Here is a 25,013-nt window from a genome sequence, read left to right as displayed (position 1 = left end):
AGGAAGCAAAGAGTAGGAGTAAACGGGTCCTTTTCAGAATGGCAGGCAGTGACGAGTGGGGTACCGCAAGGCTCAGTGCTGGGACCCCAGCTATTTACTTTTTTTATTAATGATCTGGATGAGGGAATTGAATGCAACAACTCCAAGGTTGCGGATGACATGAAGCTGGGGGGCAGTGTTAGCTGTGAGGAGGATGCTAGGAGGCTGCAAGGTGACTTGGATAGGTTGGGTGAGTGGGCAAATGCATGGCAGATGCAGTATAATGTGGATAAATGTGAGGTTATCCACTTTGGTGGCAAAAACAGGAAAGTAGACTTTTATCTGAATGGTGGCCGATTAGGAAAAGCGGAGATGCAACGAGACCTGGGTGTCATGGTACACCAGTCATTGAAAGTAGGCATGCAGGTGCAGCAGGCAGTGAAGAAAGCAAATGGTATGTTGGCATTCATAGCAAAAGGATTTGAGTATAAGAGCAGGGAGGTTCTACTGCAGTTGTACAGGGTCTTGGTGAGACCACACCTGCAGTATTTCGTACAGTTTTGGTCTCCTAATCTGAGGGAAGTCATTCTTGCCATAGAGGGAGTACAGAGAAGGTTCACCAGACTGATTCCTGGGATGGCAGGACTTTCATATGAAGAAAGACCGGATAGACTCGGCTTGTACAATACAATACAATTTATTTGTTGTCATTTGAACCTCATTGAGGTTCAAACGAAATTTGGTTTCTGCAGTCATATACACAAGGAAAAGAACCAAGACACAACGCAATTTACACAAACATCCATCACAGCGCATCTCCTCCTCGCTGTGATGGAAGGCAAAGACTTATCTTTCCCCTGCTCTCCCCATTCTCCTCCTGATGTCAGAGTCAAAGCCCCCGGCGGGCGATGGTAAGTGTCCCGCGGTCATTAAACCGCGCCGGGCGATGATGTAAGGCCCCGCTCCAGGTACTCCTCAATACCGCAACTCGGGCGGGTGAAGTCGCCGTTGCGGAAGCCCCGAAAAGCGGTCTCCCAGCAGGGACCCGTGGGCTTCCGGTGTTACTGTCTACCAGACCTGCGGTAAGCCTCCGAATCCCCGGGGTCGGGTCGCAGCCATGCGCCACCACCGCTCCTCCCGTTCTGAACTCCGCCAGCTCCGCGATGGTGAGTAGGTCCACAGCTCCGTGACTGGAGCCCCAGGTCGTTCCTGCTGGAGGCCGCTCCACGGTGCTAGGCCCCAACGACAACGGAGACCCGACAGAGAAAAGGTCGGGTTCTCCTTACAGGGAAAAGATTTTAAAAGTTTCACCACCCCCCGCCCCCCATACACATACCCCACACACATACCCAGTTAAAATTTTTAAAAAAAACTACATTCAAACGAGACAAAAAATAATAAAAAGACAGACGGACTGCAGAGGCCGCTGCGACGCTAGAATTTAGAAGACTGAGGGGGGATCTTATAGAAACGTACAAAATTCTTAAGGGGTTGGATAGGCTAGATGCAGGAAGATTGTTCCCGATGTTGGGGAAGTCCAGAACTAGGGGTCACAGTTTAAGGGAAGTCTTAAGAGGGAAGTCTTTTAGGACCGAGATGAGAAAATCATTTTTTACACAGAGAGTGGTGAATCTGTGGAATTCTCTGCCACAGAAGGTAGTTGAGGCCAGTTCATTGGCTATATTTAATAGGGAGTTAGATGTGGCCCTTGTGACTAAAGGGATCAGGGAGTATGGTGAGAAGGCAGGGATGGGATACTGAGTTGGATGATCAGTCATGATCATATTGAATGGCGGTGCAGGCTCGAAGGGCCGAATGGCCTACTCCTGCACCAATTTTCTATGTTTCTATGTATCTCAGAACTGTCAATAAAGATGGGCAGGAGTGTGTCCAATGTCCGCCCTCACATCCAGCGGCTGATCTCACCACCTCCACCCTGGGAACCAAGAAACTCTGACCCAGGTATCCCATCGGTCGAGCACCTCTTGGGTGGCAGTTAAGCCTCAGGATCCACTTCCACCTTATTGAGGTCTACAAGATCACGATGGGCATGGAGAGAGTGAACGCTCACTGTCTTTGTCCCAGGATAGAGGATTCTAAATCTAGAGGGCACAGGGTTAAGGTGAGAGATTTAAGAGGGGTAACCTTTTCACTCACAGTGTAGTCCTTATCTGGACTGAGCTGCTTATGGAAGCTGCAAATGCAGGCAAAAGAGGTTAAGTAGGGACAACTTGGTCATGATGGACAGGATGTGCCGAAGGGTCTCGACTCGAAACGTCACCTATTCACGTTCTCCACAGATACTGCCTGACCCACTGAGTTACTCCAGTACTTTGTGTCTTTTTTTGTAAACCAGCATCTGTAGTTCTTTGTGTCTGCTTTGTCCAATACTAAGTTCTACTGTTCTTTTAAGATCGATGTAATCCAGTACTTCTACGACGGATTATACAGCGTTGGAAAAAACTACAAGGGCAGAGTAAATTTTACAGGAGATGCCAACGGGGAAGATTGTTCAATAGCGATCCAGAATGCGCAGATAACTGACACTGGAACCTACGTGGTAGAAGTCACAACACCTTTTGACTTGGTTGGTACGCGGAAAGAAACAGTGGATGTGATTGTATTGGGTAAGGGCTTCGGAAAATATTTCTATGCAGATTTCAGCTTGCTTAGTAGTAATGTGTCATTACTAGCTTTCATGTAAAATGTCCAGGTCTTTGAATGCGTTTTTAAATGATACTAGACTAAGTGTTCACACGGGAGGGTGGGTCCCCCGACGCAATATTCCACCTCTCCACCAATTCCAATATTGGTGGCCAGTGGGGGGGCTTTCCTGAGTGCTGGTATGGGTTCTTGGGGTGGCATCTCAGTCCCTCAAGCCTGATCTGCTGGCAGCTCACTCATGGCTGGTGAGCTGGCAGTTGACTCATGACTATTCCTTGAAATTCCTTTTCAAGCAGGGTGCAAGGCCACCAAATTCAAGTGCCACCATTTGCAGTAAGTAGTGCCTTTCAACTTCAAGCCAATGCATCCACGCCACCGTTTGCAGTAAGTAGTGCCTTTCAAATTCAAGCCAAAGCACCCAAGCCACCATTTGGTGTAAGTAGTGCCTTTCAACTTCAAGCCAATGCATCCACGCCACCGTTTGCAGTAAGTAGTGCCTTTCAACTTCAAGCCATAGCACCCAAGCCACCATTTGCAGTAAGCAGTGCCATTGAACTTCAAGCCAAAGCACCCAAGCCACCATTTGCAGTAAGTAGTGCCTTTCAACTTCATGCCACCATTTTCAGTCAGTAGTGCCTTTCAACTTCAAGCCAAAGCTCCCAACCCACCATTTGCATTAAGAAGTGCCTTTCAACTTCAAGCCAAAGCACCCAAGCCACCATTTGCAGTAAGTAGTGCCTTTCGACTTCAAGCCAAAGCACCCAAACAACCATTTGCAGGCAGTGCCTTTTTACTTCAAACAAACCATATTTTCATTTTCAACCCACATTAAGGGGACTCACAGTTGTGTAGACATTTGTTCAGTGCTATTCAGAGCTCAGAGAGACGTGACCCTTGGCTTCATCCATCTTGCAGAGACTGAGTGAGGCACACCACTTCCTGGTTTTATAGTCCCTCCCCCTCCCTCCAGCAGGGGCAGCAGAGAGAATGGTGAATTTTTTAAAAACATTAATATCTCTCTGATTTGTCATCGATGGGAAAAATCCTCCGCACCCGTAAAGCGGAGGGGAGCTCTGAGCGAGGTGGCCAAAAATGGCCATAGGTGGCGGCGTTTTCTGTTGGAAATCGCAGCACAGTGGGCCAAAAGCGTTCATGATCAGAGTTTTAGTAATATAGATATCAAGGTTATATTCGAAAACATAGCTTGCCGTTCGTTACTCATAATCCTTGACGTATTTCTTGAAGGTGACATCAGCCAGGATGTTTTGCCTTGTAATAAGTTCTTCACATTCACAATGAGAATCATTAAGGTTGGACAGCTTTTCTATATTAGAAATGCTGCTGTGACCTTGTGTGTGACTGAACAACAAACATTGGAAATGTCTCAAGTAAGACTCTATCTTACTTGACAGTAACACCACAAACTTTGAGTCGCAGATTTTGCCGTGAATATTAAAATGTAGTTTGAGGTTGTTGTTATGTACCGTCATAAGAGGTTTGTGCAGAGCGAAGAAGGGTCCTGACCCGAATGTACTTTCACGTTGTACATCGATGATTTGGATGATGGCTTTATGGACAAGAATGCAGATAATACAAAGATAGGTGTAGGGGCAGGCGGTGTAGAGGAAGCAGGGAGTCTGCAGAAGGACTTGGACAAGTACGGCGAGTGGGCTAAGAAGTGACGAAGATATCCGTGATGTCCTCATTCTTTAAGAAACGGGGGTTCCCCTCCCATCATACGTGTGACCCTCAATCTTGTCTCCTCGTTACCCCACAGCTCTGCCCTTGCTCCCCCTCCCCCTAGTCGCAACTGAGACAAGAGTCCCCCTAATCCTTACGTTCACCCCATCAGCCGTCGCATACAACACATAATCCTCCAAAATTTCCGCCACCTCCAACTAGCCGCATTTTCCCATCTCCACCCCTTTACGCCTTCAGCAGAGACCGTTCCCTCCACAATTCCCTGGTTAACACATCCCACCCAAACCACCACCTCCCCAGGTACCTTCCCCTGCAACCGCAGAAGATGCAACACCTGTCACTATACCTCCTCCCTTGACTCTGTCCAGGGACCCCGACAGTCCTTTCAGGTTAGGCAGAGGTTCACTTGCACCTCCTCCAACCTCATCTACTGTATCCGTTGTTCAAGATGTGGACTCTTGTACATCGGCGAGACCAAACGCAGACTGGGCGATCATTTCACGGAACACCTTCACTCAGCCCGCCTGAACCAACCTGATCTCCCGGTTGCTAAACACTTTAATTCTCCTTCCCATTCCCACACAGACCTTTCTGTCCTCGGTCTCCTCCATTGTTAGAGTGAGGCTAAACGCAAATTTGAGGAACCGCATCTCATATTTCACTTGGGCAGCTTACAGCCCAGTGGTATGAATATTGATTTCTCTCACTTCAGATAGCCCCGGCATTCCCTCTCTCCATCCCTCCCCCAACCAAGTAGCACCAGCTTCTCATTTTCACCCCACAAACAGCTACCAATGGCCTGTTTCTTTTATCATTGTTAATATTTTGGATATCTTTCATTCATTGTTCTTTATCTCTACATCATCGTCTATATCTCTCGTTTCCCTTATCCCTAACCAGTCTGAAGAAAGGTCTTGACCTGAAACGTCACCCATTCCTTCTCTCTAGAGATGCTCCAGAGGTGATGAGGATCCACTCCAAAACCAGCAATACTTTCCTTATGCAGAGCACTGCTCTAGAGGAGGTAGAAACATTCACATACCTAGACAGTGTTGTGGACATCACTGGAGGGGCTGAGGCAGACATAAAAAGTAGAATCAATAAGGCTAGCGTGATGGTTAACATGGTCAGGAAGATCTGGAGCTCAAAACACATCTCAATCACCAGCAACATACGCATCTTTAACTCAAATGTGAAACAGGTGATGCTGTATGGATCAGAGACATGGAAAACCACAAAACACTGCAAACAGGCTACAAACATTCATTAACACCTGCCTTAGGAGAATACTTAACATCTGCTGGAGAGACAAAGTAAGCAATGTGGACCTGTGGAAAAGAACAAGTCAGGAGCCCATTGACTTACAAATTTGAAGGAGAAAATGGAGTTGGATTGGACACACCCTCAGGAAACATGCCACAAACATCACCCGACAAGCCCTGAAATGGAACCCCCAAGGAAAAAGGAAAAGAGGTCGCCCCAGGAACAGCTGGAGAAGAGGTGTCCAGGCAGACATCTCAACTGGGGAGATCTCGAAAGAACTGCCAACAACCAAGTGAGGTGGAGGACATTTGTCAATGGCCTATGCTCCCTAGAGGAGCAAAGGGCTTAAGAAGAAGAAGAAGAAGAAGAAGAAGAAGAAGAAGAAGAAGAAGAAGTGGTGATGCGGCCTGTCCCGCTGAGTTACTCCAGCTTTTTGTGTCTATCTAAGAAGTGACAGATGGAATACAACGTAACAAAGTGTGGAGTCATGCATTTTGGTAGTAGTAATAAAGGCGTAGACTATTTTCTCATTGGGGAGAGGATTCAGTAATCAGAGGTGTAAAGGGACTTGGGTTGGGAGTGCTGGTGCAGGATTCCCAAATGCTCATTTGTATCGGTGGTAAGGAAGGCAAATGCAATGTTAGCATTTATTTTGTGAGGACTTGAATACAAAAGTAGGGATGTAATGAGGGTTGCCAACTGTAGATTGGTTTATGCATGACAACCAATCATATAGGTTAGCATCACTAACCCCACCTTACTATGCCATTTATATTAACACCCACTTCCTACACTGCTCAGTTCTGGAAGCAGTCAGGATGCTCTGACAACTAACAAGCTACTGTACTGCTATAGTTTGCATATCGATTAAAGATGATCTTGGATTACATATCGTGTGAATCTCTTGGTTACACTCACTCCCAAATAAGGGACAAACGGTCAAAATAAGGGACAAATTCAGACAGCAATTCATTGATCGACTTGGCCATGGCTGGGTGAATGATGAGTTAGCCCGGGTGCTGGACTGCACACAAAGCCCAGTCGGCGGACCAGCTGAGGAGTTTCGGCCCGGGCCGCGCGACGTCACTCGCAAAGTCCGGCTCCCCATCCAACTCATGAACCGATGTATCAGTGGTGTCAGCGGTAAATGAAGGTCCGAAGGTCAGACAGTTGGCTGGGCTGCCGACCGACGGGGCCACGGGCGAGGTGCTGCTGCTGCACTCCATGGGCTGCACTACGTCGGGACGGGTGAGACGGGGTCGGACGCGGGGTTTGGGCACCATGTCTGAATAAGGAGTCCTGAGGAAGGCACCATATCTGAGGAAGGAGGCCAGAGGAGGTTTACAAGAATGATCCTGGGGATGATTTTGGTTAACATATGGTGAGCGTCTGACAACACTGGGCCTGTACTCGCTGGAGTTTAGAAGGATGAGGGGGCACCTTATTGAAACGTACCGAATAGTGAAATGCCTGGATAGAGTTGATGTGGAGAGGATTTTTACACTAGTGGGAGATTCTAGGTCCAGAGGGCACAGCCACAGAATAAAAGGATGTACCTTTAGAAAGGAGATGAGGAGAAATGTCTTTAGTCAGAGGGTGGTGAATCTGTGGAATTACCTCAGATGATGGTGGAGGTCAAATTGTTGGGTATTTTTAAAGCAGAGATTGGTAGGTTCTTGGTTAGTAAGGGTGTCAAAGGTTATGATGAGAAGGCAGGAGAATGGGGTTGGGAGGGAAGGATAGATCAGCCATGATCATCAGTCTGAAGAATGGTCTCGACCCGAGACGTCATCCATTCCTTCTCTCCAGAGATGCTGCCTGTCCCGCTGAGTTACTCCAGCACTCTGTATCTATCTTTAGCCATGATCGAAATGCAGGGTAGACTATGGGCTGAATGGCCTAATTCTGCTCCTATGACATGAACTTACAAACTTCTGTCTTTGAATTGCAGTTCCTCCAACGCCGCCCATTTGCAAAATAGAGGGCAAAGCAGAATATGGGGAGACTGTCAAACTGATGTGCCACTCGGAGGAAGGGTCGCCTGCCCCAGTGTACTCCTGGCAAAACTACAGCCCCATGAATCAGCCACGGGAACTGCCTCAAATGTCCATTCAGGGTTCGTAGCCTTTGTAAATATTCATCAAAACCTGCGTGTGATCTGACTTAGCACACAGCTGTTTAACACAATGTGTCCCTCATGAAGCAGAAACCAACTTGTGATTTTATTTCAGTCATGAGAATAACTTATTGGGGCACACGGTGGTGCAGCAGGTCGAGCTGCTGCCTCACAACGCCAAAGACCTTGGGTACTGTCTGTGTGGAGTATGCACGTTTTCCCTGTGATCGTGTGTGTTTCCTCCCACATCCCAAAGACGTGCGGGTTTGTAGGTCAATTGGCCCTCTGTAAATTATCCCTCTCGTGTCGGGAGTGGATGAGAAAGTGGGATAACAGAACTAGTGTGAACGGGTCGGCATGGACTCGGTGGGCCGAAGGGCCTGTTTCCATGTTTCAATCAATCATTGATCGCACCCAGTTCTTGGGTAATCTAATACAGCATTATATCAGTGCTCTCATTTCTATTATTTCCATTTCAATCTCTACACCTTGGCAAATTGGACCTATTGTGAGAGTTTTCTTTATGTATGTGGTCCTTGTGGATACATCACCAATCCACACCTCTGCTGTTAAATGAAAGGGTTTCCACTTTCAGGCAAAATAAACTTAAAACACCAGTAATTTTGAAATGATCTTCTCTTAACTTCTGCTAACAACCCACTATATTTTCTCTGATGTAAAATCTGCCATGAACAAGCAAAACCAGTGATCTAGAACATTCTTAAAGACACTTTTTAAAAACGTCATAACATTCTTATTGAAAAAGAGTTTCATCGTCTTCGTTCTAAATGCCTTACCCCTTATTCTTAAACTGTGGCCCCTGGTTTGGGACTCCCGAAACATCGGGAACATGTTTCCTGCCTCTAGCATGTCCAAACCCTCAATAATGTTTCAATGAGATATCCTCTCATCCTTCTAAATTCCAGAGTATACAAGCCCAGCCACTCCATTCTCTCAGCATATGACAGTCCCACCATCCCGGGAATTAACTTTGTAAACCTACACTGCATTCCCTTAATAGCAAGAATGTCCTTCCTCAAATTAGGGGACCAAAACTGCACACAATACTCCAGGCACAAAGAACCTCTTTGCTCCTATACTCAACTTAACTCTTTGCTCCTATATTCAACAATTAGATTGCCAGTTATGAATTGCTCGATTTTAAAGCATGAAAAATAAACAAAAAGACAATTTAACAGTGCGAATTGTGATATCATCAATAATTTAAATAAAAGTCATCGGAAGGCCTACTTACCTCTAAATTTTCAAGCACAGCTTAATTTTGAGAGATGACCACATCATCAGCAAAGTAACACAATTAGCGGAAAAATCATGATTGAGGATGACGAACTTAACTCTGAATTAAATATTCTAAAATATTTATTATTTTAATCTTCAGAGACAGATGGTTTAACATTAAGAAATATTTCAGCCAAGACATCTGGCTTCTTCATTTGTACCTCGAAAAATAAGATCAGAGCTGCGACCTGCAATATCACCTTAGCAGTAATGCCACGTGAGTATCCGACAGAAGTCACTCTGTTCAATTTTATTTGTATTCATTTATTTTGTTCTAATTTATCTGTACAATTGCCGCAGATATTTTATGATGTGAAGTACAGCACTTCTATCTTTATTTCTAATAATCTTTAATACACGAAGCACACACATGGAGTACTATGCTCAGTTCTGGTCAACCAACTGTACGAAAGATGCCATTAAGCTGGAAAGAGTGCAAGAGGAGATTCACGATGATATTGCCAGGTCTTGAGGGCCTGAGCTACAGGGAGAGGTTGGGCAGGAAAGGAACCAAGTAGCCAGGCTACCAGAACTGGTGGAATTCTTGGACAGGGAAGTACGGTACATGTTAGAGCCACACTACGGGAATATTGAAGACTACAAACCGATGGCAACTAACAAAGGTTCTACCTCTTCCAAAACTGAAGAAAGATCTGAATCTAAGAGAAGTAGTTTTGCTATCACGACCATACCTGTGGAAAAGACAGGTGGAAGACAAAGAAAGGTGTCTACTAGCAAGCAAATAGCATTTTGTTTATTATGCGATGAAGTTGGTCACACCATAAGATGGTGTCGAAGCTTCAAGATGAAAAAAATATGAAGACAAGATGGAGTTCTTGAAAGAGCAGGGAACCTGTTTTGGATGTTTGAAAAAGGAACATATGGTAAGAGACTGTAAGAGTCCTATAATTTGTTATAAGTGCAATCAATATCATCCTGAAGCACTTCACATTGAAGAAGAGCTACCAGAGCATTGGGTAGAAGAAGATGAACCAGAACAAACAGAAAAGGGCAAGAAACCAACCACTAGAAATGCTAGCACCTCGCCTCAAATAACTGCTCAAATTGGGGTCGGGGTAGAAGCTTGTAATTTTTCTATCTTACCAGTGCAAGTAAGGAACAGCAAGACGAATGCAGTGTTGCAAACATATGCTTTCCTGGATCACGGAGGTTCGACTACCTTTTGTACAGAAAGCCTGACGAGAAGATTGAATATCACAGGAGAAGAGACTAAGATTCGATTACGTACCATGATTAAAGATAACGAGAGCATGAGTCATTACATTACGAGTATGGAGATATCCAGTTTGGATGAAGATCATTTCATACCAATATCTGAAGTGTTTACGCATGGAACTATGCCGGTTGGTCGTCAAAATATACCAAGGTATGAAGACATAAACCAATGGCCTTACCTGAAGGATGTCAAGATAACTGAAATAAATTCTAGTGTTGATCTACTTATCGGAATGAATGTTTTGAAGGCTTTGGAACCTATACAGATTGTTAGGAGCCAAGGTGAAGGACAGTATGCTATGAAAACACGACTTGGATGGGTTATCTATGGCTCCTTGAAAAGGAACCACGAAATCGGAAATCAGAAGAACTGTCCTGCCGTTGCTATTAATCAAATGTCTACTGATAAATTAGAAAAGTCGGTGATGAAGCCATACAATCATGACTCTAATGAAAGTACCAGCAAGGAATCGGGAGAGATGTCGAAAGAAGAGTTGAAGTTCATGGATGTTATGAACTACTCAGTGAAAACTGACAGACACTGTTGTGTGGACTTACCTTTCAAACAAGAAAGTGTTAATCAGCCAAATAATCGTAGTATGGCAGAGCAACGTACCCAGACTTTGAAACACAAGTTTGGCGAGAAGAGTAAATTTCATGAAAGAAGAATCTCTTTGAAGAATAATTTCTACAAGGATGATTGCTTAAAATCCAGGTCTACTGAGCAGAAAGCGATTCTACCAATAGAACATTTGACTTCTCTTTGCAATAAGGGAGGATTCACACTTTCTAAGTGGAACAGTGACAATTGTGAAAGCATTCCACTAGATGATAGAGCCAAAGAAACCAGAGAGTTGGATTTGGACAAAGACGATCTGCCAATGGAAAGAGCATCGTGAGTTACAACTGTGGTGCAACTGAAGTATGTTGACACAGAAGAAAATTCTGCAAATGAAGTTTCCAGAGAATTGACAGTGAACCGTTTCTTAAGCAAGAAGAAATGGACCAATGAACTAAAATCTCTTTGCAAGCCAGACAGAGAATGGCCAAAGCTTGAGCTGGGATTTGAAATCTTTGCTAATGACTCGGACATTAAATCAAACTTAATGGTGAACTTTATTGCTAAAGATCCTGTTATTCCCTGTCCCGCCTGCAACTGGTCCAAACCGCCGCAGCGAGACTCCTGACGGGCACCCGAAAAAGGGGCCACATCACCCCGATCCTGGCCTCTCTCCACTGGCTCCCTGTGTGGTTCCGTATACATTTCAAGATCCTCCTCTATGGCTACAAAGCCCTCAATGGGCTTGCCCCCACCTACATAAAAAGTCTTCTCAACCACCACTCCACCTCCAGGTCCCTCAGATTGGCCGACTTGGGGTTACTGAATATCCCGCGGTCTAGGCATAAGCTCAGGGGTGACCGTGCCTTTGCGGTTGCAGCTCCTAGACTGTGGAACAGCATCCCCCTTCCCATCAGAACTGCCCCCTCCATCGACTCCTTTAAGTCAAGACCAAAATCTTATCTATACTCCCAAGCCTTTCCTGACGTCCACTGAGCGACGGTTATATGTATATATGTATGTAGTTTGTTTGTTTATACTATTCTTTTTTTGATATATATTTTTTTATTAAAGGTAATCAATTACAATGCTTCAAACAACTTTATATCAAATTAATTCAATTTGCATTAAGTAAAACACTAGTAATACTTATCTACTATTTTTTTAGAAATAATGATAGAAAAAGAATAGAACAGTTATAAATCATTAAGAGAGTGATTAAATAATAATTTGATTATATATAAGAAAGAAAAGAGAAACGAAAACCACAATATGTATTGTTAATAACACTACAAGTGATAGTATCAATAAAGACATATATGTTAATTCCAATATAAAAATGAATTATTCTCACCAAATCCGAGCTATGTTGCCAAGAATAGCTACTTCTCTAAATACTGTATATATGGAGACCATGTCTGTTCAAAAGAATTATACTTGTCCAATAGGACAAATCTAATTCTTTCCAGATGTAACGTCTCCATCATCTCTGTTGCCCACATTTTGGTTGTGGGGGATAATGTTCCCTTCCAAAATTTCAATATGATTTTTTTCCCAATTATCAAACAGTAATCAAAGAAATTTCTTTGATTTACTGTAAGTGATAGATGTAAATCCGGAATTCCAAATATTATTAGCTTTGGGTTAGGGTCCAATTTAACTTTGATGACTTCAGAAATAACTTTAAAAATTTCTGTCCAGTAATAATTCAATTTAGGACATGTAACGAAACTATGTATTAAATTTGCCTCTGCTTTCTTGCACTTATCGCAAATAGCGGAGAGATTCGGAAAAATACTATTTAATTTAGTTTTCGAATAATGTAACCTATATAATACTTTAAATTGTATCAATATATGTCTGGCGTTTAATGAACACCGGTGTATTCGTTGTAGACTTTCTTCCCAGTTTTCTTTTGTTATAGCCAATCCCATTTCATTTTCCCATGCTTGACGATATATTTCCGTTATTGGATTCTCCTTATCCAAAATGATGTTATATATATAGGCTATTAATTTTTCTGTATTTGGATATAAATTAAACAGTTCGTCTAACAATCCTGCTTCTTTATTTTTATAATCTTGTGTATTGGATTTAATATAATCTCTAATTTGTAAATACCTAAACAAATGTTGTGGAGACAATCCATAAATATCTTGTAACTCCTGGAATAAAAGAAATTTTCCTTTTCTATAAAGGTGTTCTATCCTTGTAATTCCTAAATCATCCCATTGTTTAAACCCCCCATCTAATATAGCAGGTTTAAACGATGGGTTGTTCATAATTGGTAATCTAAATGAGAGATTATCCAAATGTAGAGTCTTAACTATTTGTTTCCAAATACGTCTATTATTATATATTATTAGGTTGTCTTTATAATTTTTTTTTTGTACTTCCGTTGGTGCAAAAATTATCGAACCTACATTGAAAGGTAGACAGTCTTCCTTTTCTATATTTAACCATGTCGGTTCATGATCCATATTTACCCACCAGAAATTCATATTCTTAATCTGAACAGCCCAAAAATAATATAAAAAGTTTGGAAGTGCTAATCCTCCATTTATCTTAGCTTTGCATAGATGTTTTTTATTTATTCTGTGATTTTTATAATCCCAAATAAAACTATTAACAATATTATCAATTTAAAAAAAAAAAGTTTTCGGAAGAAAAAAAGGAATAGCCTGAAACAAATATAACAACTGTGGTAGAAATACCATCTTTATGGCACTTATTCTACCAATCACTGTTTCAACTTTACTGTTACAACACATCAATAAGTTGATCGGACATGGAGGAAGACGTTTCATGCCATCAAAGGTTTGGACTATTATCTTTTGGACCATATACTGGGTATCATGCCTGATTTTAAGGGTTTGGTATGCACGATACGACTTTGAACTAAAACCACTGTTGTAATAAGATTAATAACCAAGTTGTGCTTGCTTCTAGAAGGCGAAAGTGAAGATGGAAGAGTCGATGAAGAAATCTGATTGCGGATTTAAAGTGCATGCTATTTTGTTCCTCGTTAGTAGAGTGATTAGTATCCCTGCCTGTCACGCGGGAGACCGGGGTTTAATTTCCCGACGAGGAGCCACAGGGTTTTATTCCCTGACCTTTTGATTTTGATATATGTTAAGCCTTCATGGCTACTTTTTAAATGTTTATTAGTAATTGCCTCGTTATATACTTGGAACAATTAGGGGCCACTATGTAGTGGCCATTTGGCCTGTTTTGCCTGTCATTAATGATGGCATGTGCCTTTAAATTTTAGACTGCCCGTTATATTGTGGGTGGGATTTATGACGAGTTTTTGGGCATGTTTGGAACTTAGATGCTTAAGCAGAAGTGATAAGCTGGAGTTCGAAGAAGATTGTAATAACGAGTCGAAAAAAGTTTGGATGTATCTTACTGTTTTCTATCAACAATAAAGCATTTATTCATCAAAAGACTGTGTTTTGAAGAGAAGCTCTGAAGGTCTCTGAGTGAGCTCGCATGCGTTTAGAAGACACCCCCTTCAACCATTCGCATTCATTTAGTGGCTAGGGTGCTAATTACCTGAAAGATACGAAAATATGCCGCTGCATTAAGGGTGGTGGGTTGCAGCAAGAGCAATACTTCAGCAGCATGCGCTGACAACAAATCAGAGATTAAATCAAACAATCATGGATCTTGTTCTTTCTGCAGCAGGTTGAGAGGGAGCACCCGGATGCTGCTGTCAAATGTCAGCTGTGGAAAGAGTTTAAACGTACCAGACTGAGCGCCACGGACAAGATGGGTAATGTCTCTGTGCACAAGATCAATATTTCACACACCAATGGAGCAGAGAGTTGTGGATTGTAAATGGTCACTCATTGTTGGGGAGGCAGGATCTTCCACACAGTTTGCAGAATTGAAAAAAAATTTTTTTTCAAGGGTGTGGGATTAGTAAAGAATTGGGATTTTAATTCACTGCTGATGAATGTTTTTAATGCTTTGTGTTTTAATTGCTTTGTACGATTGGAATGCCAGGTCTGACTGGTGGAACCGGGAATCTGCCCGGAGAGGAGATGGCGGGAGATGGCGGCGGTCGCTGGACGAAGGGCCCAGGAGGAAGAACCGGGGGGGGGGGGGGGTCTTACCTTCCGCACCTTCATCAGTCAGAGTATAGAAGTTGGGAGGTCATGTTGCAGTTGTATAAGACGTTGGTAGAAACATAGATACATAGAAAACTAGACTAAGTGGGACGCGTTGGGTCCCATGTTCACACGGGAGGGCTGGTCCCCCGACGCAATATTCCACCTCTCCACCAAATCCAATATTGGTGGCCAATGGGGTGGCTTTCTGGAGTGCTGGTATGGGTTCTTGGGGTGGCAGCTCAGTCCCGCAAGCCTGATCTGCTGGCAGCTCACTCACGGCTGGTGGGCTGGCAGTTGACTCGTGACTATTCCTTGAAATTCCATTTCAAGCAGGGTGCAAGGCCACCAAATTCAAATCCATGTTCCTACCATTTCAAGCAGGGTGCAAGTCCACCAAATTCAAATCCATGTTCCTACCATTTCAAGCAGGGTGCAAGGCCACCAAATTCAAGTGCAGTTTCATACCACTTTCAGCAGGGTGCAAGGCCACCAAATTCGTTGCATTCATACCACTTCAAGCAGGATGCAAGGCCGCCAAATTCAAGTGCAGTTTTATTCCACTTCAAGCAGGGTCCAAGGCCACCAAATTCAAATTCAGCTTCATACCATTTCATGCAGGGTGAAACCACCATAAAACCACACAAAACACCAAACTCACAGTTCAGTAGGCATTCAGTGTGTTCAGTTGATTCACAGCTCAGACAGAGTCATGACCTCTCCCTCCCCCATCATGCAGAGACTGAGCCACATCCACACTTCCGGGTTTTATAACCCCTCCCAATCCCACCGGAAAAGGTGTGGCTTTCAGGGCGTGATTGACAGGAGAGAGATTCTCAACATTTTTTAAACACTAATAACACTTTTATTTTTCATTGATGGGAAGAATTCTCTGCACCTGCTCAGCGGACTGAGTAAGATGGCCTAAAATCACAGCCGTAAGTGGTAGCGTTTTACTTAAAATCAATATACAGTGCAAACAGGAAGTAAGTGCATTTGCAGTAGTGCCTTTTAACTTCAAGCCAAAGCACGCAAGCCGCCATTTGCAGTAAGTAGTGCCTTTCAACTTCAAGCCAAAGCACCCAAGCCACAATTTGCAGTAAGAAATGCATTTCAACTTCAAGCCAAAGCACCCAAGCCACCAGGTGCAGTAAGTAGTGCCTTTCAACTTCAAGCCAAAGCACCCAAGCCACCATTTGCAGTTAGTGCCTTTCAACTTCAAGCCAAAGCACCCACACCACCATTTGCAGCAAGTAGTGCCTTTCAACTTCAATCCAATGCACCCACACCACCATTTGCAGTAAGTAGTGTCTTTCAACTTCAAGCCAAAGCACCCAAGACATTATTTGCAGTAAGTAGTGCCTTTCAACTACATGCCACCATTTGCAGTAAGTAGTGCCTTTCAACTTCAAGCCAAACCACCCAAGCCACCCCCGTTTGCAGTAAGTAGTGCCTTTCAACTTCAAGCCAAAGCACCCAAGCCACCACTTACAGTAAGTAGTGTCTTTCAACTTCAAGCCAAAGCACCCAAGCCACCATTTGCAGTTAGTGCCTTTCAACTTCAAGCCAAAGCACCCACACCACCATTTGCAGCAAGTAATGCCTTTCAACTTCAATCCAATGCACCCACACCACCATTTGCAGTAAGTAGTGCCTTTCAACTTCAATCCAATGCACCCACACCACCATTTGCAGTAAGTAGTGCCTTTCAACTTCATGTCACCATTTGCAGTAAGTAGTGCCGTTTAACTTCAAGCCAAAGCACCCAAGCTACCATTTGCAGTAAGTAGTGCCTTTCAACTTCAAGCCAAAGCACCCAAGCCACCATTTGCAGTAAGTAGTGCCTTTCAACTTCAAGCCAAAGCACCCACGCCACCATTTGCAGTAAGTAGTGCCTTTCAACTTCAAGCCAAAGCACCCAAGCCACCATTTGCAGTAAGTAGTGCCTTTCAACTTCAAGCCAAAGCACCCAAGCCACTATGCCACCATTTGCAGTAAGTACTGCCTTTAGAAACATAGAAACATAGAAAATAGGTGCAGGAGTAGGCCATTCGGCCTTTCGAGCCTGCACCGCCATTCAATATGATCATGGCTGATCATCCAACTCAGTATCCTGTACCTGCATTCTCTCCATTCCCCGCGATCCCTTTAGCCACAAGGGCCACATCTAACTCCCTCTTAAATATAGCCAACGAACTGGTCTCAACTACCTTCTGTGACAGAGAATTCCAGAGATTCACCACTCTCTGTGTGAAAAATGTTTTCCTCATCTCGATTCTAAAAGATTTCCCCCTTATCCTTAAACTGTGACCCCTTGTTCTGGACTTCCCCAAAATCGGAAACAATCTTCCTGCATCTAGCCTGTCCAACCCCTTAAGAATTTTGTAAGTTTCTATAAGATCCCCCCTCAATCTTCTAAATTCTAGCGAGTACAAACCGAGTCTATCCAGTCTTTCTTCATGTGAAAGTCCTGACATCCCAGGAATCAGTCTGGTGAACCTTCTCTGTACTCCCTCTATGGCAAGAATGTCTTTCCTCAGATTAGGAGACCAAAACTGTACGCAATACTCCAGGTGTGGTCTCACCAAGACCCTGTACAACTGCAGTAGAACCTCCCTGCTCCTATACTCAAATCCTTTTGCTATGAATGCTAACATACCATTCGCCTTCTTCACTGCCTGCTGCACCTGCATGCCTACTTTTAATGGCTGGTGTACCATGACACCCAGGTCTCATTGCATCTCCCCCTTTCCTAATCTGCCACCAATCAGATAACAGTCTACTTTCCTGTTTTTGCCACAAAAGTGGATAACCTCACATTTATCCACATTATACTGCATCTGCCATGCATTTGCCCACTTACCCAGCCTATCCAAGTCACCTTGCAGCCTCCTAGCATCCTCCTCACAGCTAACACTGCCCCCCAGCTTCGTGTCATCCGCAAACTTGGAGATGTTGCATTCAATTCCCTCGTCCAAATCATTAATATATATCGTAAATAGCTGGGGTCCCAGCACTGAGCCTTGCGGTACCCCACTAGTCACTGCCTGCCATTGTGAAAAGGACCCATTTACTCCTACTCTTTGCTTCCTGTCTGCCAGCCAGTTCTCTATCCACATCAATACTGAACCTCCAATACCATGTGCTTTAAGTTTGTATACTAATCTCTTATGTGGGACCTTGTCGAAAGCCTTCTGAAAGTCCAGATATAACACATCCACTGGTTCTCCCTTATCCACTCTACTAGTTACATCCTCGAAAAATTCTATAAGATTCGTCAGACATGATTTACCTTTCATAAATCCATGCTGACTTTGTCCAATGATTTCACCACTTTCCAAATGCGCTGCTATCCCATCTTTAATAACTGATTGAAGCAGTTTCCCCACTACCGAAGTTAGACTAACTGGTCTGTAATTCCCCGTTTTCTCTCTCCCTCCCTTTTTAAAAAGTGGGTTTACATTAGCTACCCTCCAATCCTCAGGAACTACTCCAGAATCTAAAGAGTTTTGAAAAATTATCACTAATGCATCCACTATTTCTGGGGCTACTTCCTTAAGTTCTCTAGGATGCAGCCTATCTGGCCCTGGGGATTTATCGGCCTTTAATCCATTCAATTTACCTAACACCACTTCCCGGCTAACCTGGAGTTCACTCAGTTCCTCCATCTCATTTGACCCCCGGTCCCCTGCTATTTCCGGCAGATTATTTATGTCTTCCTTAGTGAAGACAGAACCAAAGTAGTTATTCAATTGGTCTGCCATGTCCTTGTTCCCCATGATCAATTCACCTGTTTCTGACTGCAAGGGACCTACATTTGTTTTAACTAATCTTTTTCTCTTCACATATCTATAAAAGCTTTTGCAGTCAATTTTTATGTTCCCTGCCAGTTTTCTTTCATAATCTATTTTCCCTTGACTAATTAAGCCCTTTGTCCTCCTCTGCTGGACTCTGAATTTCTCCCAGTCCTCTGGTAGGCTGCTTTTTCTGGCTAATTTGTATGCTACATCTTTTGTTTTGATACTATCCCTGATTTCCCTTGTTATCCACGGATGCACTACCTTCCCTGATTTATTTTTTTGCCAAACTGGGATGAACAATTGTTGTAGTTCATCCATGCAGTCTTTAAATGCCTTCCATTGCATATCCACCGTCAACCCATTAAGAATCAATTGCCAGTATATCTTGGGCAATTCACGTCTCATACCCTCAAAGTTACCTTTCTTTAAGTTCAGGACCCTTGTTTCTGACTTAACAATGTCACTCTCCATCCTAATGGAGGACTCAACCATATTATGGTCACTCTTGCCCAAGGGGCCACGCACAACAAGACTGCTAACTAACCCTTCCTCATTACTCAAAACCCAATCTAGAATAGCCTGCTCTCTCGTTGGTTCCTCTACATGTTGGTTTAGAAACCTATCCCGCAGACATTCCAAGAAATCCTCTTCTTCAGCACCCTTGCCAATTTGATTCACCCAATCTATATGTAGATTGAAGTCACCCATTATAACTGTTTTACCTTTGTTGCACGCATTTCTAATTTCCTGTTTGATGCCATCCCCAACTCCACTAATACTGTTAGGTGACACAACTCCCACTAGAGTTTTCTGCCCCTTAGTGTTTCGCAGCTCTACCCATATCGATTCCACATCCTCCAAGCTAATGTCCTTCCTTTCTATTGCGTTAATCTGCTCTCTAACCAGCAACGCCACCCCACCTCCTTTCCCTTTCTGTCTATCCCTCCTGAATATTGAATATCCCTGGATGTTCAGCTCCCAGCCTTGGTCACCCTGGAGCCATGTCTCCGTGATCCCAACTGTATCATAGTCATTAATAGCTATCTGCACATTCAACTCATCCACCTTATTACGAATGCTCCTTGCTTTGAGACACAAAGCCTTCAGGCTTGTTTTTACAACACTCTTACCCCTTATACTATTATGTTGAAAAGTGGCCCTTTTTGATTTTTGCCCTGGATTTGTCTGCCTGCCACATTTCACCTTGCTACCTATTGCTCCTACCCTCATTTTACACCCCTCTGTCTCTACGCTCACACATTTAAGAAACCCTTCCCTTTAACTCCATCCTCAACTATCCCATTCGACACCCCACCCCCCTTATTCAGTTTAAAACCACCCGTGTAGCAGTGGCAAACCTGCCTGCCAGAATGCTGGTCCCCCACCTGTTAAGATGCAATCCGTCCCTTTTGTACAGTTCCCCCTTACCCCAAAACAAATCCCAGTGATCTAAGAATCTAAATCCCTGCCCCGTGCACCAGTTCCTCAGCCACACGTTCAGGTCCCGTATCTCCCTGTTCCTGCTCTTGCCAGCACGAGGAACTGGAAGCAAACCGGAGATAACAACCCTGGAGGTCCTGCTTTTCAGCATTTTTCCGAGCTCTCTAAAGTCACGCTGCAGAATATTCATCCCTTTCTTTCTGACATCATTTGTGCCGACATGCACTACCACATCCGGCTGTTCACCTTCGCCCTTGAGGATTTTCTGCACTCTGTCCGTGACATCCTGGATCCTGGCACCAGGAAGGCAGCACACCATCCTCGCATCCCGTCTGTTGCCGCAGAAACCCCTGTCCGTACCTCTCACAATGGAGTCTCCCACTACAATGGCGTTGCCTGCCTTAGGCCTTTTTGGTTCTGGCTCAACAGCCCTATTCACATCACAAGCCAGTCCGCCGCTCGGTATAAACACGTCTTCTGTCGCGACAGCTTCTAAGTGGGTGAACCTGTTCACAAGAGGTACAACACCCGGGGACATTGGCATTCCATGCTTCCCTCCCTTTCTCACTGTCTCCCACCTTCTCTCTTCCAGTACCTGAGGTGTAACAATCGTACTGTAGGACTTGTCGAGGAACGACTCCGTTTCTCGGACGAACCGGAGGTCGTCCACTTGCTTCTCCAGTTCCCCAACACGGCCCTTCAGGAGCTTTACCTGGATGCACTTCTCGCATTTGTAGCAGCCAGAGGCACCAGCGGTGTCCTAGACCTCCCACATACTGCAAGCATCGCACTGAATCAGCTTGCCTGACATCTCCTTCTTTCGTCTCTACCTCTCAAGCGTATTGCGTAGTCTCCTCCCCTCCGAAGACTCTCGAGCCAAAGACTCACACTTCCCTCACAAGGCCGCTCCCTAAGAGCAGTCTTGCTTATATTGACTGATAAATTGCCTAATTTACAAACCAAATTCCTCAGTTTTCAACTGTTTTCCCTGCACACACACTTCTCTCCTCCCACTTGGGCTAGAGCCAATCAGTCTTATCTCTTGCTAATCTGCTCCTGCTGTTGCTTCCAAAGCTACAGCAGCTCTTTCAACTTCAAGCCAAAGCACCCAAGCCACCATTTGCAGTAAGTAGTGCCTTTCAACTTCAAGCAAAGCACCCAAGCCATCATTTGCAGTAAGTAGTGCCTTTCAACCTCAAGCCAAAGCACCCAAGCCACCATTTGCAGTAAGTAGTGCCTTTCAACTTCAAGCCAAAGCACCCAAACAACCATTTGTAGTCAGTGCCTTTTTACTTCAAACAAACCATATTTTAACTACTTACATACTTTAACCTTAAACTTACTGTATGTCCTCTGGTCCTCGATTCACCTACACTAGACAAGAGACTGTGCATCTACCTGATCTATTTCTCTGATGATTTTGTACACCTCTATAAGATCACCCATCTTCCACCTGCTCTCCAGGAAATAAAGTCCCAGCCTACTCAACCTCTCCCTATAGCTCACATAGTCCTTGCAACATCCTCATAAATCTTTTCTGTACCCTCTCCAGCTTGACAACACCTTTCCTATAACATGGTGCCCAGAACTGAACACAATGCTCTAAATGTGGCCCCTTCTGCAGTTGTATAGGGTTCTGGTGAGACCACATCTGGAGTATTGTGTACAGTTTTGGTCTCCTAATTTGAGGAAGGACATCCTTATGATTGAAGCAGTGCAGCGTAGGTTCCCGAGATTGATCCCTGGGATGGCGGGACTGTCATATGAGGAAAGATTGAAAAGATTAGGCTTGTATTCACGGGAGTTTAGTAGAATGAGGGGGATCTTATAGAAACATATAAAATTATAAAAGGACTGGACAAGCTAGATGCAGGAAATATGTTCCCAATGTTGGGCAAGTCCAGAACCAGGGGCCACAGTATTAGAACAAAGGGGAGGCCATTTAATAGTGAGGTGAGAGAAAAAAACTTTTTCAGCCAGAGAGTTGTGAATTTGTGGAATTCCCTGCCACAGCGGGCAGTGGAGGCCAAGTCAATGGATGGATTTAAGAGAGAGTTAGATAGAGCTCTAGGGGTTAGTGGAATCAAGGAATATGGGGTGAAGGCAGGCACGGGTTAATGATTGGGGACACAATGAATGGCGGTGCTGGCTCGAAGGGCCGAATGGCCTCCTCTTGCACATATTTTCTATGTTTCTATATTTGAGGGGCCTGTTTCCGTGATCTGTGGCTTTATAACTACTGTCATAACATCTGACCTGTGCGGTTTGAATCATTCGGGCCCACGCTATTTTTAACCCACGAGCTGACATCTTCACCACACCTCCCACAACTGGAGCTCAGGATTCTTTCAAAACATGTTGGTGCCTGCAGTCTTGGCGGCTCTGGTGTGTGAAATGAAGTTGTTTGGTAACTCACAGGGTAAGGGAATAATGTCCACAGGACAGATAGATAGATGTCCCATTACTCCCCTATGTCCATTCAGAAAATTCAAAAATGGATAAGATAATGTTTATTCTTCAGAAGAAAACACATATAAAAATATGAAAGATATACCTTTGATCACCTGTTCACAGTAAAGGGCCTGGCCCACTTGGGCGTCATTTACGCGTCATTTACGCGACATCCTAAAAATTGGTTGCCGCGTGGCGAGGCGTGGTGGCGTATGCAGTGACACGCGGTGCTTCCCTATCGCCCCAGGATTTTGGAATGTTCAAAATCCTCGCGCGCCACCTGCGTGACGTATCCCTTGCGTACGCTGACGTACTGATAGCGTACGTGTAGCGCGTGGTGGCGCACAGTGACACACAAACATTGCCTATGCTGATTTATTATGCGTTACCGTGCGTCAACGTCCATAACCATGCGTTGCCGCGCGCCGGCCGTACGCTGTTGTCGTGCCATTCTAGCGTCATTTGAGCGCCGCACCATGTGATCACCCGGGTATAAACCGCGGCGATCACTGGGAAAATATTTGCCCCGGAGACCGGCTCTATTTGGCGCGCGACTGTTTTACTGCTCGACTATTTTCGCACAACAGTCACTGTCGGCCTGACGGGTAAATGACGCGCTAATGACACCCAAGTCGGACAGGCCCTTCACTTAGTGAAAATTATGAAGAAGGGTCCCGACCCAATACATTACCCATCCTTTTTCTCCAGAGATGCTGCCTGACCCCCTGAGTTACTTCAGCATCTGCAGTACCTGCCTACTCATTGATATTACTATTGTTATTGTTTGAATGCCTGGGATTGTGTGATCTCACACTGTGGAGGCAGTAGTTTTGCATCCACGCCCAATACAACACACTGTGATCTCTACCTCACCAACTTTTACAGACTGTGTCATAACTCAGTCAAGCTGATATTTTTGTGCAAGGTTGTTTAGAAACCAGAACCGCCCACACTTTCACCCTTGTTTGTAAGTTGATTTTGCCATTATTATTCATGGACATCACCAATGATGGGGAGCTGGCATATTAAAGCTGAATTGGTCAATAAAGTCAGTTCCTGATGCTTCAAGCTGCATATTACACTCAGCATTTCCTCATGGCCCGTACCTGACACAGAGGAGTTGTGTCTTCAACTAAATCATTGCTCCCCCTGCATAAGCACAAAGTACTGGAGGAACTCAGTGGGTCAGGCAGCATCTGAGGAGTGAATGGACAGACGGCATTTTGGCTTGGAACCTTTCTTCAGACTGATAATTGGGAAAAACGTAAACAGGTTGCTTTTCGAATGGCAAGTTGGGTCAAATGGATTACTCCTATTGTGCTAAGTTTTTGGAAATCTTTATATAGTAATAGTTTTAGTTTGTGAGATACAGCATTGAGACAGGCCCTTCGGCCCACTGAGTCCATGCCAACCAGCAGTCACCCATTCACACTAGTTCTATGTTATCCCACTTTCACATCCACTCCCTACATACTTGGGGCAATTTACGGAGGGTCAATTAACCGACAAACCGACAAACTCGCATGTCTTTGGGAAACCGGAGCACCCAGAGGAAACGCACAGACAGTACCCGAGGTCAGGATCGAACCTGGGTCCCTGCCGCTGTGGGACAGCAGCACGACTCACTGCGCCACTCTGCTGCCCTGGATCTACCAATACCAGGATAAAATGTCCATCATATCAGCTTTCATTCAAGAGTCAAGAGGGTTTTATTGTCACTCATACTAGACCAAATGGGACCCGTTGGGTCCCTGTCATATGGGAGGCCTGGTCCCGCAACACAACCCGTTCCCCAACGCAATATTGCACCACTAACCGGTAGCCCCCACGGGAGGCGTGGTTCCCCAACTCAACCCATTGCCGAACGTAAGATTCCAGCAAACCCATGCACTGGTCTTTAAAATAATTTGCAATTGCACTTCCCAAATTGCAATACCAATTCACCCTCCCCGTCCTGTCCTGCCAGCAGCTGGAGTAAGTGTTGTATGATGGCAGCATTGTTGCAAATGTCGAGTGGAGGACTGTGATATCCCATTCAGGTGAAAGGTTGGTGGAAGCACAGAGTGTTCCTGTATTGCAACTTTTTATCGAAGCTTGTTGGAAGCTGGCAGGAAGGATTTTAACAGTAAAAATCTTGTTAATGTTGGATTTTTTAAAGCTTTAAATATCATTAACTTGTGAAATATAACTTCAAATTTGAAGGAAAGTTGATTAGACCGACGACGGGTAAATGCGGAGTAAGATTCTGCAAAAAAATTAGCGCTACCGTGTACCGTTTTGGCGAAAATACAATCACACTGATGCACACACACACATAGAAAAAAGGATAATATATAGATAGATGTCCCAGAAAGAACAATGATATTCTTTCTTGCAGCAGCACAACAGTATAT

At 44.3% G+C, this 25,013-nt stretch overlaps 1 protein-coding gene across 1 annotated transcript in view; it reads left to right on the top strand.

Moving 5' to 3' along the window:
- The window catches only part of LOC116980254 (cell surface A33 antigen-like), a 62,876-nt gene extending 51,871 nt beyond the window's left edge, over positions 1-11,005 (top strand). Inside the window, exons 4-6 of the mRNA XM_033032306.1 lie at positions 7,559-7,723; positions 9,123-9,239; positions 10,974-11,005. Of these exons, the coding sequence (XP_032888197.1) occupies positions 7,559-7,723; positions 9,123-9,239; positions 10,974-11,005 (314 nt within the window). The remainder of the gene's footprint in view (positions 1-7,558; positions 7,724-9,122; positions 9,240-10,973) is intronic.
- The last annotated feature ends 14,008 nt before the right edge of the window (positions 11,006-25,013 follow it).

The sequence above is a fragment of the Amblyraja radiata genome, chromosome 14 (genome assembly GCF_010909765.2).
Source record: "Amblyraja radiata isolate CabotCenter1 chromosome 14, sAmbRad1.1.pri, whole genome shotgun sequence".
Classification (NCBI taxonomy): domain Eukaryota; kingdom Metazoa; phylum Chordata; class Chondrichthyes; order Rajiformes; family Rajidae; genus Amblyraja; species Amblyraja radiata.
The sequence above is the reverse complement of the archived record's forward strand: the minus strand, read 5'-3'. Positions and strand labels throughout refer to the sequence as shown.